This window comes from Chroicocephalus ridibundus, chromosome 13 (assembly GCF_963924245.1).
Source record: "Chroicocephalus ridibundus chromosome 13, bChrRid1.1, whole genome shotgun sequence".
NCBI lineage: Eukaryota > Metazoa > Chordata > Aves > Charadriiformes > Laridae > Chroicocephalus > Chroicocephalus ridibundus.
The window spans coordinates 7608256-7623083 of NC_086296.1; the positions used below are offsets into that span (position 1 = coordinate 7608256).

Sequence of the window (14828 nt, forward strand, 5' to 3'; positions counted from 1 at the left end):
TATCAGTGTTTCCCAGGGGTCACGTTAGAGTTATGTATTATGCATAGCCATCACTTGCATTACAACAGCAACATTGAGTCTGTGGTAACCAAGGATTTTATATCTGTGTGTATTTATATACGCTGCGTACTTAGGCTCTTAAGTATAGTTTGCTAGTTAACCCAGTGCTGATATGAACTCTGGTCTTATTTATGATATTTCCTTTCATAACTGACAGATTGTGTAAATAATATATCGCCTTCTCCCATCCTTCTTGTCCCCCATGTCCCCATGCAGTGATTTTCACTACCAGTTTTGTAGTAATGCATTATCTTAGTTTTCCGTCGACACAATAGCTATCTGCTTTTTTGAGCTGAATCAAGACATTATTTTGCAAAGATCTGAACACATTTGTAATCAAGCTGAAGTATTGAAAGTCGTCTTTTGATAGAAAATTAGACCAGCTGCTCAGAATAGGTTAGTTCAGACATCAAATCTCCTTTCACATGTTTGAAGTTCACAATTTCTCTTCCAAAGAACTAAATTAGAGTGGCAGAGGAGCCGGCAAAGGAATAGTTGTACTCTGTGAGGTCCAGTATTTTGCCCAGCAAATTTAAAGGAAATTCATCTATGGCTTTTTTGCAGAGCTTGTTGTAGCTGTAACTGCCCAGATGCAACTGCCCTGGCCAAGCTTGTTGCTGCATGCGTGCTCTTATCTGTGTACCGTGACATTATTTATGTAGTGAGTTTTTTTAGTCTTACCATAAAATTAACTAAAGATGTCACAGTAGCAATGAGATAAAAGTTTAGCTGAGCTGAGATCAAACATCTGATGTCAGTTTTCCTCCATGCAGGAGACCAGGAGAATTATTTAATTTATAAACAGCCTGGTTTTCTAACACTTGGGTAGGCAAACAGGTTTTGTGTCATTAAATGTGTTGCTTATATTTGTCTTAACACTTTTGGGATTGTCTTTGATTTTAAATGTCTTTGTTGGTGGGCTGCATAAAATAATATATAAAATAATTATTTATTGATCATTGTTTATAAATAAACTATGGTATGTGACCTTGAAAAATGACTTTGAACAGCATCATATACTGGCTCACAGTTGAAGTGGTTTACCAAAATCAAGATACGGGTACAAGCTATTTCAGTATCATTAGAACTTCAAGGAACTTCTAATTTATTCTTTTCTTTATCTTTTTTAGGAGTTTGTTGTGCTGTCCAAGAGTTTGATGAATGACCCCATTATGGAAAGAGAAATTGTAACAATGGCCAAAGACTACGTGAAGAACCATCATTCATGGGAAAGTGAAAGAAAAGCCTATCAGGATCTTGTCCTAAGACTCCAGTGAATTGCAACACTACGGTTGATACCCAGCAGTCTGTGTAGAGCACCTTAATGATGGATATGTAATTAGATTTGGGTTTCTCTTGGTTTCTTTTTAGAAGAGATAGTAAGACACATGTTATTATTCTATTCAAACACACCAATATCACAGGACTTGGCTGCTACTTCAAACTGTCAAATTTATCTAATTCACTACACTGTCTCTAGTGTACCAATTCATCTCAGGCCGGTATCATTTTGTAGGATCACATAGGAGAAAAATACTCCTTGAGCAGACACAAAATTTTTGTTGTTGTAAGGCCTCAAGGGGAGGATGATTTCTTGTACACAGTGGAGCAATTCACCACATAGAGCTTACATCAAATGATCATGTTGCATCCTCACCAAACTACAGTAGCGGTTTTCTTTCCAATTATACCAATCTGAATGTATTCCGGTCCATGTGACACACAGGTATATGTTCATAAAGCCAAGATTAATTACGTAAACAGAGGATAACATTATTAAGTTGAAAGCTTTCTAAAGACTGAAAGATCAATGTATCTGTTGACTGCATAATGATCGGGGGCCAAAAAGCAAACGCAGTGTTGGTACTTGGGGAACGTGAGGAGTATAGGGCATGTTTTGTATTGCCCTTGAGGTACCAGAATTGCTTTCTGATCAGCTGATATGGCTGAACTGTCCTATGCCAGCTTTTTCTATTGGGTCCTGGGACTAGAGCAGGAAGGTTGGCACAGCACCTGGCAGCCGTACGTGGCTTCACGTTCCAGAGCTGCAGGGTGCTGCCCGCAGCGGCAAGACGTGCTTGCAGACAGAGACGCTTTGTTACATAAACTACCTCTTCGTTTGCCACTTTCTTTGGTACCTCTGTGATTTACTTATTTACTAAAAGATTTATGAGAGCTGTAAAAAGGGATTCGGGGGGGGGGAGGTATTTTCAATTTACTATGTATTTTGGTACTATTCATTCTCGTTTGTGGCTTTCAGGATATATTGTAATATACGGCAGGAGGGTATTTTGAAGTGAGACTTATGTGTGCTTGAAGTCCATACTAATAATTCCTGCCAGCCCAGTGATTATGAACATATCTTTGAATCAATAATTGGTCATCAAAGGCCTTACATTTATAGAAGAAAAAAAAGGTCATATTTTTAACTACTTGTTATTAGGAAAATCTGTTTGCTTTGTATAGGCTTGATCCTGCCCCAGTGAGAACCAGTGAGATGGTTTCTATTGATTGGAATGGCTGTTGTGTTAGACTTTTCTGTGTAATAATGAAGTTCACTGTGTATTTTAAGCTTCCCTCTTTATTTTTGATGTTTTGCAACTGTTGGGACAGTAAACAAGAAAGTAATTTGAATGTCGTATATTGACTTCTCCAAAATTTTCCCCCCTTTTATTGTAACAGGCTTCTGCTCCGCATTGCCTTCGATAACACAGTCCTCAAGGGCAAAACTGTCCTAATTTGAAATCCAAGAATTGCTGCACTCCCTGTTGAGCACGTTTTTCCTAATTATTTCCGGCATGTTCTTTGACGTTCTGGGATGTAAGTACAACTCTGCTAGTTCTCAGCGTACAAGCCACCAGCCGATATCTACCACTGCCCAGTTTCTAAATCTGCAACGTTATCGGACTGTTGGGTTTTCCCTGCTGTCTCAGGAGGAGCCATAGTTCTTTGGCCATCTCCATTACCAGTGAGGCCTCTCGGGGGATTGCGGCGTCTCTTTTGGCCACAGCAAGCTCTATACTACAGGAAGAACCCCTACGCCATGGATTTTCAGCACGGCATACGTGGTGTGGGACCTTTATAGGCAAAAGGGGAAAAAAAGACCATTTATAGTTAAGTGAGCCAACTGCAGGGAGTCCTATTCCTCTCAAAACATCTCACAGATCTCTGCCGGTGTATCCCTGATAATCTGCTTGTTTGGCTTTGATCCTTAGCCATTCCCCTACCCCGCTTCCTATAGTACTGGTTGTCTTCTGAGAAATACAGGTTATTAAACACAAATAAACAAATACATAATGTGGGATAGGCATTGAGCTAATGGTAAATGATTAGTAATAATAACAATTAGATAGCTTTTTCTAAAGCGTGATATATTTACTACCAAGCTATAAGCAACTAAATACATTGACCTGGAATTTGCAGTATTTCCAGCAAAACAAAACATGTTCAAGTGAGAAATTCTGCTACACCCTCAGAATGTAATTAACATACGATTTTTCAGGCTGTATTTAATCTATAAATATGAAATCTGCATCTGGGAAACAGCATGCTCATTTGCATGTGATAACAATACCAGAAGCACAAACAACCCTTCTGCAATATATGCATTAAGAAAAAAAAAAGGAAAACAACCAAAACAGCGGTGAGATCAGCCCTCAGGAGCGTTTTACAGTCATCAAACGAGGCAGCGTTCATCAATCAAGGGCATTCAGCTTTGATATCATTTATCACATGGGCTTGTGTTCTGCAACATGAAGCCTGTCTATTAAGGCTAAAAGGTTGGAGCAACAACTGGTAGGGAATCTCTTCATAATAAATTGCTATTGAATTTATATTTTAAATTTCATCCAGTCTTATGTTCCAGGTCCATAAATATTCAATGAGTCTTGTAAGTCCTTGTAAAGAAAATATTAGACCCATGCAAGCAATTTTAGGTATAATTATCTTTCAAGCAACTTCACTCAAATGGTTTTACATTTAAGACTGATCCTTTTGTTGTCCTGCAGCCCTAATTATAGTATTTATCTTCCCCCTTCAAAGCCCCATTTCTTATCCTAGCAGCGTTTTAAGCAAGCACACCTCAATGAGATACAGATACAGCTCCAAAAATAGCACTTGTTCTGTTCGCAGGAAAAACCTGCATTGTGCATTTACCCCGCGGCTAATTCTGTATTTCAAGACCTTGAAATGTACTGTTAATTAATCCAATTACATGCATTTTATTTTGCAATTAATTCTGCCATTGAATCCTCAGGAACTGAATGAAAGCAGTGGACCTATACAATGGGTACTACTATGCTGTTTCCTTTCTTGGCACGAGTACTTCAGACACGGAGACAATTTGGTAGTGTGTGGCAAAACCCGGCTCGAGCCTGTGGTGTGTGGAATGAGAGCTTCCTGAATTAGGATTTTATTTTAATTAGCCCTACAGCATACATACTCCAATTTTTAGAGTTAGTTTCTACATTCCTGTTAGAGACTTAACCAGTGTATGCCCTAAGAACACTGATAGTGAGTTACGTCTTCCCATTTTTGTCTGCTCACAGGCAAAACCTTACTGTTGGCTTAAGCCAGTGAGGATTTGCCAGCTCCCACCTCCGCAGTCTTGGCTCTGCTGTTCTCCCCGGGGAGCGGAGCCCACACTGCACTGCCCTCCGCTCCTCCCGCCGGAGACAGCGTCAATGGGCAACTGCTCCTACCCCTCACGTGGGTCTGGGTAGGAAGAAAGGGGGGGGGTCTTCGCTTCCTCGAGCGAGCACAGAATTCGTCAGATTCCTGTCCTTTGCCAATAGCGCGATCACCAGCTGGCGCTGAACCCCGGCCTTTGGAAAACGGATTGTACTGATCTGAACTAGCTTATCTTACCAAGAACCAGAGCGCCTTACAGGTGGACGGTGCAACGTGCACGGAGGAAAAGAATGTGGTCTGATAGAACTGGGGAAAGGATTTGTATATATATCTCTAAGGATTTAAAGAAAACAAAAGTTCAGTTTTTCTCTTTGGATTCATCACAGCTCATTTTACAAATATTTAGAGTATTTTAGACTTCAGAAATCATGAATGAAACAAAAAGCAGCAGCGGAAGGATCCAGCGTATGACTATATATATCTGAAGGGACTTAGCTCCAAAAATAATTAAAGTGACATGGCATTTAGAGCATTAACATTTGAAATTCAGCTTTTGCACAGTTGACTGTTGCAGTCGTTATCAGGGATGCCAAGGTTTGCAGGACTCCTGTGTGTTCAGCCGTGGTAGCTTGGCTGAGCCAACAGCTTAATTCAGAGCCCTCTGGGATGCCACTTTGGGATTCAGAGCCCCTTGGGATGCGATTTGCAGTCTGATGCTGACCATTGTGATTTCAAGTTCTAACAGAACCTCAAACAGAGCCTCAAACCTCTAACAGAGCCCCAAATTAGCAAAAGGTAGTTGCTTGGTGATCTCAGGGAAATTAGTTTTGATGGTTTGCTTTTAACTTCCTTGACGTATCAGAACTTAAAGACTGTTGTCGAAAGAAAATGTTAAATTGTATATCGAAAGGTTTAAAAGTATTTGTGGTCCTTCAGCAGATCGGTGACCGTCAACTCAGCCTGAGTGTTAAGCAATCCAAACAGCTGCAAATGCTACCTGTATGTTTAATGAATGCACAAGTACATCAGACTTCTTTTTTTCAGCATATTTTCTCCTGTCTATTGGGCTCATAACCCGTTCTGTCCCTTTTTCTCCTCTCAGTCTTTTTAATCTTTTGGTCAAGAACCATTCCATGTGAAAATAAAGAAACAGTTTTGTCAAAGGCTTGTCAGAGGAGATGGGTGCTTCCATGTGGAAATCAATCATTTAATGGCTCAGTGGGATCTGAGCATTTTTTTTCATTAAGTTGTCCAAAGTAATTTCATCACTCCAGAATTTATTTCACTTCCACCCTCCTCTGGCTGGTTGGTCCAAGCCCAGTTGCTTTAATGTTTGAAGCTTAAATCCCGTGTAAGAGCAGGTCTCTGTAGCCTGAGCTGCAACTGCCTGGCATCTCCTGGCGCACGTCCCACTATTCCGAGATGCCGTGGGTACCTGGGGTTCTGCCTGACATAGCCAGAGGAAAGGCTACATCTTCCAAAGTCTTAACTGCATTTAGAATTTTAGCGTAAAGGATCTACTATCAAAAAAAAGATTTACGGTCACCAATATAAGACCAAACTAAGATAAACCCAGGATTTCTAATTTTTTTAAAAAACAATCTAAATTTTCTAAAAGGGTGAATAATTTTTATGTGCAATTTAATCCTCTTTAAATGAACCATATTTTCATCAAGTGACTTTTTCCATGTCATTCCTATGACATCTAATTTTAGGTATTAAATATTGAGGGCACTTGAAATCACTCATCTTTCCAAAAACGTAGGCTAGCATTTGTTTTGTCCAATGCCTGAAAAATTATTCTAGAAATTCATTTCCCCTAGAGCATTACCATTAAGCTAATTTGAAACATTTGTCTAAAATTAAACAATACATTTTAATAAGAACAGCAGAGAACATCTGGTTACTGAGAAATCGTAGTTGTGGACACCTGACCTGAAAAAGCATTTCAAACACCCCTACAGCACCCTTTAACCCTTCCGACTCCAGAAGCAAGTCGCAGCACCTCTTTTATGGTATTTTAGTATGCGTCTTACATTGCAACTTCCATTCTCGTGTACTTCAGCCCAAATCTCCGTAAGACAGAAGTCCAGCTATAACTATAACCTTGCTAGATAGAGGTCACTTATTCCATTTGTCTGATTCAATCAAGTTACATCAGGCATTGAAAGCAAATGCCCCTGTACTGCTTCAAAAATTAATCCCCGCCGTTGAAAAGTTGTGCTGTTATTTTAGTGGCTTTAATGAAGTGAAATGAGTTACAGAATCTTTAATTTAACTTGAGCAATATATCAAAATCTTATATGCTTGAGCATGGCCTTTGCCGTCTCTTACAGCCTCCTAGCTTCTTTCCTAACATTTCTTTTTCTTTTAAAAATACGTTTAAGCAAGAAGTCTCTTGAAACCACATTAAAAAAAATTATATAAATTCCTGCTTAGCGCGTGCGAGTGTCGGCACCTGGCATCGCCCCAGCGGTGCGTGCCTGGTGACTGCAATCACCGGGTGCTTTCCAGCGGCGGCGCTGAGCCGCGCTCGCACTCGGGCCCAGGGCTTTCGAGGCGGGAGGAGGCAGGGAGCTTGCCGTACGGCTTTTAGCACAACGCTAGAAATAATAATTACTATTGGCAGAACTACTGCCTCTACAATCCCTGTTTGCATTCCTGGTACAATCCAGCAACAACAACAGTTATTTGAAGAGCAAGGTGAGGCTGTAAAGGTACCGGGCTCCAATGAAGCAGTAATGCTCTCAAGTATTGGTGCAACCTATTGGCACTTCGGTCCCTGTTTAGAAGCCGACTGCCGAAATCAGAGAGCCGGAGTGTGACACCGTCGTGGCGTTACCTCTCGCTCCTCGAACAGCGTCAGCAGCTGTTGGATTGCAAGGTGCTGTCTGACGCGAACAGGGGCATTAAAGGCTGGCTCACACTTTGTAATGTGGTTTAAAATAAATTTGTCTCAGCCAAGTATTAGTGACACTATAGCTATTTACAGACTGCGCTGCAAGTCAGGCAAAAAAGTTGCATCTTTTTCTATATGAAAGTATAGCAAAGTAAGAGGCAATGGGAAACTAACACCCATTTTCTGGAATAGGAGAATATTAGTATTACATGTTCTGAATATTCATCATCTTTTAATAACATTTCACTCTCTTTTTGATCTCAGTATGACCCTAGTAATGATTCTGTTCTGAACAGTTTTGAAGTCTTTCACAAAGCCTGTAGCTCGTCTTCGGTTTTGTATTTCCTGTTTCTTACCGATTACGTCTCTTACTGCTGTAGCCTTGGGAAATGCTGCAAGGTGTCCCTGGAGCATTATGCAGCTAGTTACCTAGTGCTTCTTCCATCCTTTTTAGTTACTTTTCTGTCGCTTAATGAGATCACTTTTCTATCCCCTCCACTCTTAAAACATTTGTTCCTGCATGTCGCTTGTTTCAATAAAACATCAGGATGTGTTTAAGCTTGCACGGGGGGAGTCTCACAGCCGTCATTGTTAAGGTACGATTGTTCCACACCAAAGCTGCTTCTGTCCTTTTATCCCGCTGCTTGCCAGGCTCAGATTTTGCCGACAGGCAGCTCGGCAGCAGGACTGTCACCTCACCGGCCGGGATGTGGGATGCCCTTTGCAGCTGTAGCCCAGAGCACGGGGCACTTTGTACTGCTGAGAAGCGGGAGCTGTAGCCGTGGCACACAGGGAAAACGATAAATGAAATGGGAAAGTCAGCCAAAGCAGAAATAAAAGAAGAGGTGTATCCTCAGAGCTTCTCTCTCCTAAGCAGGGGAAGCTTTGAAGGATTATTACTGCTGTCTTTCAAGAAGTTTGCATTTGTTTTGAGGATAAGGAGAAGACCAATTTGTAGAACTATAATTAATTCCCTTCTCCAGCAGGTGAGACTGCAAACCAAGGACTTTTTTTTTTTTTTTTCCCTTAAAAGAGAGGTGTCTTTTAGACTCTCTGTTCTGTGAGGCCGGGATCTCCTGATGACCGATGGCTGCAGATGCCTCTGCAGGCCCCTGCAGGAGCTCCGGCTTGCTAATACTGGTGTAGCGCTTGCTTGAGTTTTGCCAGTGCAATGCAATATTGTTCTAAATGTCACATCAGGGGACAACGGAGCAGATGAGGGGACTGAACTATTGTGTGGAAGGGAACATATCACACAGCAAGTCATTCACTGGATTAGAATAAATCCTCTGGTCCTGGACTGTGATCTCCCTGCAGCCCAGTGAACCAGTGCTGGGATTTTTGTTGGGGCCGAATGCAAATGCTTGTTCATAAGGACCAGGCTGAGACTGCCGAGCCCAACTGCTTTCATGCCAGAGAAACAAAGCTTCATCATCCAGCTGATGGCACTGTAAGATCCCAGCTTCATCAGGCTTTGAATGGAAGGACCAATTTAAGAGACTCAGTCTCTGTTATCACTACTCTCCTACCTCATGATGCAAACACCTGTAAAGTTAAATCCCATTTTTAAATAGCAAAAAACTGATACTCCGGTCCGTAGCTTTGAGCAGCAGTCATTAATTCTCATGGATGGCTCCTACTTATGTGTCGTTTAATGTCTCCAGTCCCAGCCCCAGGGAGTTAATTGAACCAGTAGATTAAAAGCCATGTAACGGAGATGTGCTGAGGTTCAGCTGGCACCTGTAGTCGACAGGCAGTGCAGAGGAAAATGGGAAGATTTCATGAAACACCTCCAAAGAGGGCAAATTCCTGAATATGAACTTTGGAGGCAAAGAACAGCTGAGGGTGACGCGCCTGAGCCAGTCTGGCAAGAATGGGCAGTGGCAGATTACAATTTGTGCCAGTGATGGACACACACAGCAGCTCAGCTGGAGAGCAGGAGAGGGAACATGCGCTTACCCTGCCTGCAAACAAACAAGCGGATGCAATCTTGGACCCGTGGAAGAGAAATGAAGCCTCAGCAGGGGAATTTCTGCATGAAGACAAATAGTCAGGAACTGATTTCCTCCAAACTACTTTATGGTGAGTAAGATTAATCTCACCTTCATGTGAGGATCTCATAAATATAGAAAACTGTTTGTCCAGGTTTCCTTTATGGTCAGTTGAAAGTCCAGACCTCATCAAAACGACAGTTCATCAACGCAACCTTTGGTGAGGATGGTCCACCAACTGAAGGTATTTGTCTCCATTGAAAGGAGGGTGAGACCTCTCTGATGCCCACATCTCAGTAAGATAAATTCCACCCCAAATTCAGTTAGAGACTTTCTAACAAGGGGTTCGGAACTGGAGAACAGAATCTCTTTATAGACAAACCCCTGAAGGAGGAGCCACAGGGAACGGATACCCTGGGAGCGAGACAGCTCTCCAAGTCCTTGTGAACTCTGCAGGCAAAACCAACATCCCGCACGTGTGGGCTGTGCAGGGTTACGGGCACGTCTGCGCCTTTAGGACAGCAGTGAAACAAGCCGCAAATATCGTGAAGTTTCTCTGGCTCTAGACGGGGCAGCTGTGTGGCAGGGGGTAGAGCCATCCCGATGGCCACGCTGCCTGTCCACCCAGCGAACGCAGCTGCACAGCACGAACGGCAGGAATGTGCCCCAGGCTGCAGCCACAGTCCAACTTGCATTTTTCCCATCAACCATAACTTGTTTCTTGGTTACTAATTTTTCTGTAGTTTTAAACATTTAAAAATATTAATATATGCATCATTTTTGCTATAACATTTGGGGAACGAAATACAATCTGATCGGTTTATAAAAATCAACAATAGGTAACTTTTAATTGAAAAAAAGCTTGTTTCCTGAATCACAGCAAACCAGGTTTCTACTTTAAGCAAAGAAAACATGACGGCTTGATCTCAAATCCCGCAGAAACCCGTATCCCTCCTTAGCTTTGCATAGTGCAGGTGTGTAAGGGTCAGTACATATTTATTGGGACCTTCCTAAGGCATCAGACTGGATCACCTGATGTGAAATGCATTCCTGCTCCACTACAGTTGTCAAACGTGCACGCAAGGACTTCCATTAATGTGCCTTGATATTGGAAGATTTCCAGGAAGACAGAAATTTAATCATAAGAAGCGAAAAAAGACTGAAAGCCTGGAGATGAAGGCGGCACTTTCATGATGTGCTTTCAGAAGCTCTCACATAATACAGATGCTGTTCTCCCCAGCATCTTCTTAGTTTTGCCTGTAAATGCACATCTCCCTGTTCCCATCAATTTTTGGTAAGGCCAAAAGTCCCCCAGAGCACTATAATTATCTTCGTCAGAAATGTCAGAAGAGTTTACAGCTGAAGTAGGTGTCTGCCCAGAACAGGAAAATCAGGTACACCCTCATGTGTGTTGGGGAGGAATTAAAACCAAGTTCCTGCACACAGTTTTCAGGGGAAGATTTGGGCTGCACTAGTGGGAGAGATTTGTATAGCATCTCTGCTTTAGAAAAAAAGATAAAATAAATCATATTATCCCTCTGGGCTTTAACTTCAAGCCATTAAGGATTGAGCAGGATAAACTTATTTTAAGTAAAACCTTGTTGCCTTCACCTGATGGAAGGGACAAAAATAGATGAGCCCCCTAATGTCAATGAAATAATGAGGATACGCTGGCGACGCTTTCCCTGCTTTTGCCTTTGTTTATTGCCATTTCCCTGCAACACATTGCAGGGTTAGAACCTTCTGCCTAGTAGTCTGAAATACGTGAGGTTTTACTTTTAACGATAAAAGTCAAGTTTTGTTACGGCAGTGTTAAAATTCAATTACATTGAGATTTAAGTGTGGCTGAGTATCCATATACACATGAAGTGAAAACTACATGTTCAACAACATATGTCAACTAGCAGTATCTTGTTACAAAATGTATAAAAAAACATTATTAAAGAGAATAAAACTCGCAAAGGCATTTTGGAAGGACATTAATGGCTCAGACCTTGCGTTCAGAGTTGGGGAATGCAGATACCAAATAGATGCCAGGCTACAAGCAGCTTTTGTGTGGTTCTTTGCTTCAGGGTGCCAGGGTTTGATTTTTAGTGAAAATCCCATCTCCCACCCAGTTTATGAAGAATATTGGCTGCACGGCACACCTCTGAAATCAGGCCTTTGTGTCATAAATTCAACACCAACCGCTTTAAAACTGAGGATTTTAAAATGTTCCATCTCTTTAGTTCCCCCATATTTTTCAAGACAACAGAAAATTCTGAGAAATGCAGATTTTACAGAAAAGAGCTGTCGTGACAAGTGCCCTGTCATTTATTTGTGACACTCCTCGGCACGTAACCCCAGAGCGAAAGGCTCCGTCTCTGGCCTCGGCTACGCCGACTGCCTCCGTGGAGCCGGGGGTAACTGTGGGCTGATGCAAAAGCTGCAACTACCCATTCACAGAGGAAGCAGATTAACTCCCTAAGCCACCGAATAATTTCCATTGTGTATATATGCAACTGCGTGAGCAAAATACCCATCTTTTGCGGCATATTATACTCCATTATTTTTGAATACAATAGTTCTCTTGGCATTAGTACTAAATGAATGGTAAGTTCATTTCATTTGAAAGACTAAACAAATAAGCTCTAACAATGAGAATAAATCAGATTGCTGCAGCACTTTCAAGTAGCTGGTAAAAATAATATTTTAATCAAATAACTCAGCTGTATCTGCCATGAACTACTGGGAAGGTTAAGGCTGTGTCTCCGTATTCTAATGAGAAAACACACAGAATTATTCAAAACACGCAATTTCATCCCCACCGCTTGACTTGGATTAAAAGCAGAAGATGGCAGGCTGAGTTTCTATCCCTACTACCAAGTAGAAGCCACCAACAAAACAAAGGTTAATGGAATATTCTGAAAGACGAGCCATTTAGCAGGGCCGCTAATAGGCAGCAATGCTATATAAGAATAACTATGGCCAGACTGGAGTCGTTTACTCCAAAATAAAGAATTTTTTTAGTTTACCCCAAAATAAAGAATAAGCCCACATTTAAGACTCCAGACTAGCGTTGGTGAGCTGTGAGTTCAGCTCTGGGCTGCGGCACGGGCTGCCTGGTGTGTCCCAGCTCGCGCAGGAGACGCCCCTGTTCCATGGGAATGCTGCGAGGCCAGAGTAACGGCAAAGTCTGAGCCGCTGGGATACGGTGATGCTGAAAACCAAAGTGAGCGCTGCAGGTAGCACCATTCTGATGTGCTCTGGCGTAGCTAAAATTAGAATTTAGCATCGAAGGATTTAGCACTCACTGAAGTCTGTGGGAAGAGCACTTCAGTGAACTCCGTGTCAGGCCTTTTCATGGGCAATGTGCAATATACCGTTTGAAACGTATTCTCAGTTAACCTCAGTGAAATGAGAAATAACGTGACTGCAGTCTGTGCACTTGCATTACATTAAAACCAGTCCTTAGCGTGCCTTAGATATAAGGTAGCTCCTATTCAAAGGAGTTAGAGCTGAAAAAGAGCTGAGGACATTATTTTTTGCTTTTTTTTTCTACAGCCAGCCTTACCCAGAGACGGCCAGATTATTTTTTTGAGACTAAAAGAAAGCACCATGGTCATCTAACTTAAACTCCTGGAGAGCAGAGACCTGACTTCCTACGTCCAGCCTGGTGGCAGCACCTGAACCAGAACATTGCTTCCAGAAAAACATCTAAAACCACCAGCAATAAACCTGTTGCAATCCTTGGTGACTTGTTCCCTCACCATTAGAAACTTGCTTCTGCTCTGCCTTTGTACAGCTACAGCGTCACACCCTGACGGTCTTGTCTTTGCCTGTGGATTTAAGAGTCTGTTCAAATTTATGTTCACCACGTAAGTACTTACGGGTTGCGATCAAAGCACCACATAAGCTCACTTTGATACACAGCAGGGCCTGCGCTCTGACTCTCTATGAGATGTTTTCCAGTCTTTTAATCATTCCCCTCTCCAAATCCTCTCCAGTTCCTGAGCCAGCGTGGTTGGGAGGCAATGGCTGGAGCAAAGAGGAAGATAAGTCCTACACTTCTGAAAATGTTTCACTTTAACTCCTTTTTGCTGGCCAATACCTGCTAGAGGCTGAAAATTCAGCACAGCCAGGCAGACCGGACGGGTCTGTGGAGGACATCGACGTTAGTAGCTGTTCAAGGACCGGACACCCGCTCCGCCTCTGCCTCCCGATCTCCAGCCCCAGTAACAGAGGGGGCCGTTACCCAGTTCCTCACTCCATGCATGTTCATGAGCTCCACTTCCCAGGCAGCTGCTTGGGACCGAGCTCTCCCTCCAGTTCATCAGTGCCTGGCTGCTCACCTGAACATTGCAGCTCCAAAACCAAGAGGGGAATGAGCTCCCTGATGGGTTTTAAGATGACAAAACCTGTCTGTCTGTGACGGAGACTCACAGCCCTGCTCTGCACCTTTAGAAGCAGGACCTGCAGCAGAGGTAGCGCACGGGGCTGCTGCCAGAGGCCTTTTAAGCCTGTTTAACAACCTGAACTCTTTGCTAGAATACATCTGATGCCAACTTGACTAAAACCAAACTTACCAAAAGGACATGGTAATAAAAGCTACTTTTGATCGTGGACGTCAGCACAGAGTTAGAGGACGCTACTAACAGTGATGAATGCTACAGCTTCAGAGGTAACAAAGGACTAAACCAGCTGTTAAAAAAAAGAAGACAGACTTAGTGAAATGGTGTTTGCTGGGCAAGAGACCAGTTGAAAGTGTTGCACTTTGCTGTAATAATAGAAACAGGCATTTGTAATTAAAAGAATAATTAGCAGGAGTGCTGCTTGGCTGTGTTCCCCTCACCCTCACAACTGCCCTGCCCTGGGACAGGGCCTGGCCAGCCCGAGGGCTCCTGCCCCTGCTCGGCCCTCACCACCCGACCTGGAGAAAAATCAGCCCCACTTTCCTCTCCCTGCCTCAACCGGGCCGTTACTCAGTGGGGCACAGGGCTGCGGGAACAGCCCTTTGCTGCGGCGGCGGCTCGGAGCAGGCGGATGAAAGATGCTCCAGGCACAAATCGGCACGTTCACAGCTGGGTGAGGATGAAAACGGCGTCTGCAGCTGCACTGCTCCGGAGGTCCAGGGAGCCCGAGCGAAACGCGTAAGAAAACAGGGTGGTCAGTGGGGAGCCGACACCTTCCTCGCTGCGCCCGCGCTCATGGCCTTGGGTCGGGGCTGTGTTTACCCGCGGGGTTGGGTTATTTGCTTGCTGCAATGATAA

The 14828-nt window shown here is 43.0% G+C and overlaps 1 protein-coding gene across 3 annotated transcripts in view; it reads left to right on the plus strand.

Moving 5' to 3' along the window:
* GLT1D1 (glycosyltransferase 1 domain containing 1) overlaps positions 1-14348 on the plus strand; it is a 72009-nt gene extending 57661 nt beyond the window's left edge. For 2 of the 3 annotated variants that reach the window (XM_063351127.1, XM_063351125.1), the window contains exons 12-13: positions 1191-9670; positions 13123-14348. In XM_063351127.1, coding sequence (XP_063207197.1) covers positions 1191-1337 — 147 coding nt within the window. In that variant the 3' untranslated portion in view covers positions 1338-9670; positions 13123-14348. The remainder of the gene's footprint in view (positions 1-1190; positions 9671-13122) is intronic. The other variant, XM_063351126.1, reaches the window with a different exon arrangement.
* The last annotated feature ends 480 nt before the right edge of the window (positions 14349-14828 follow it).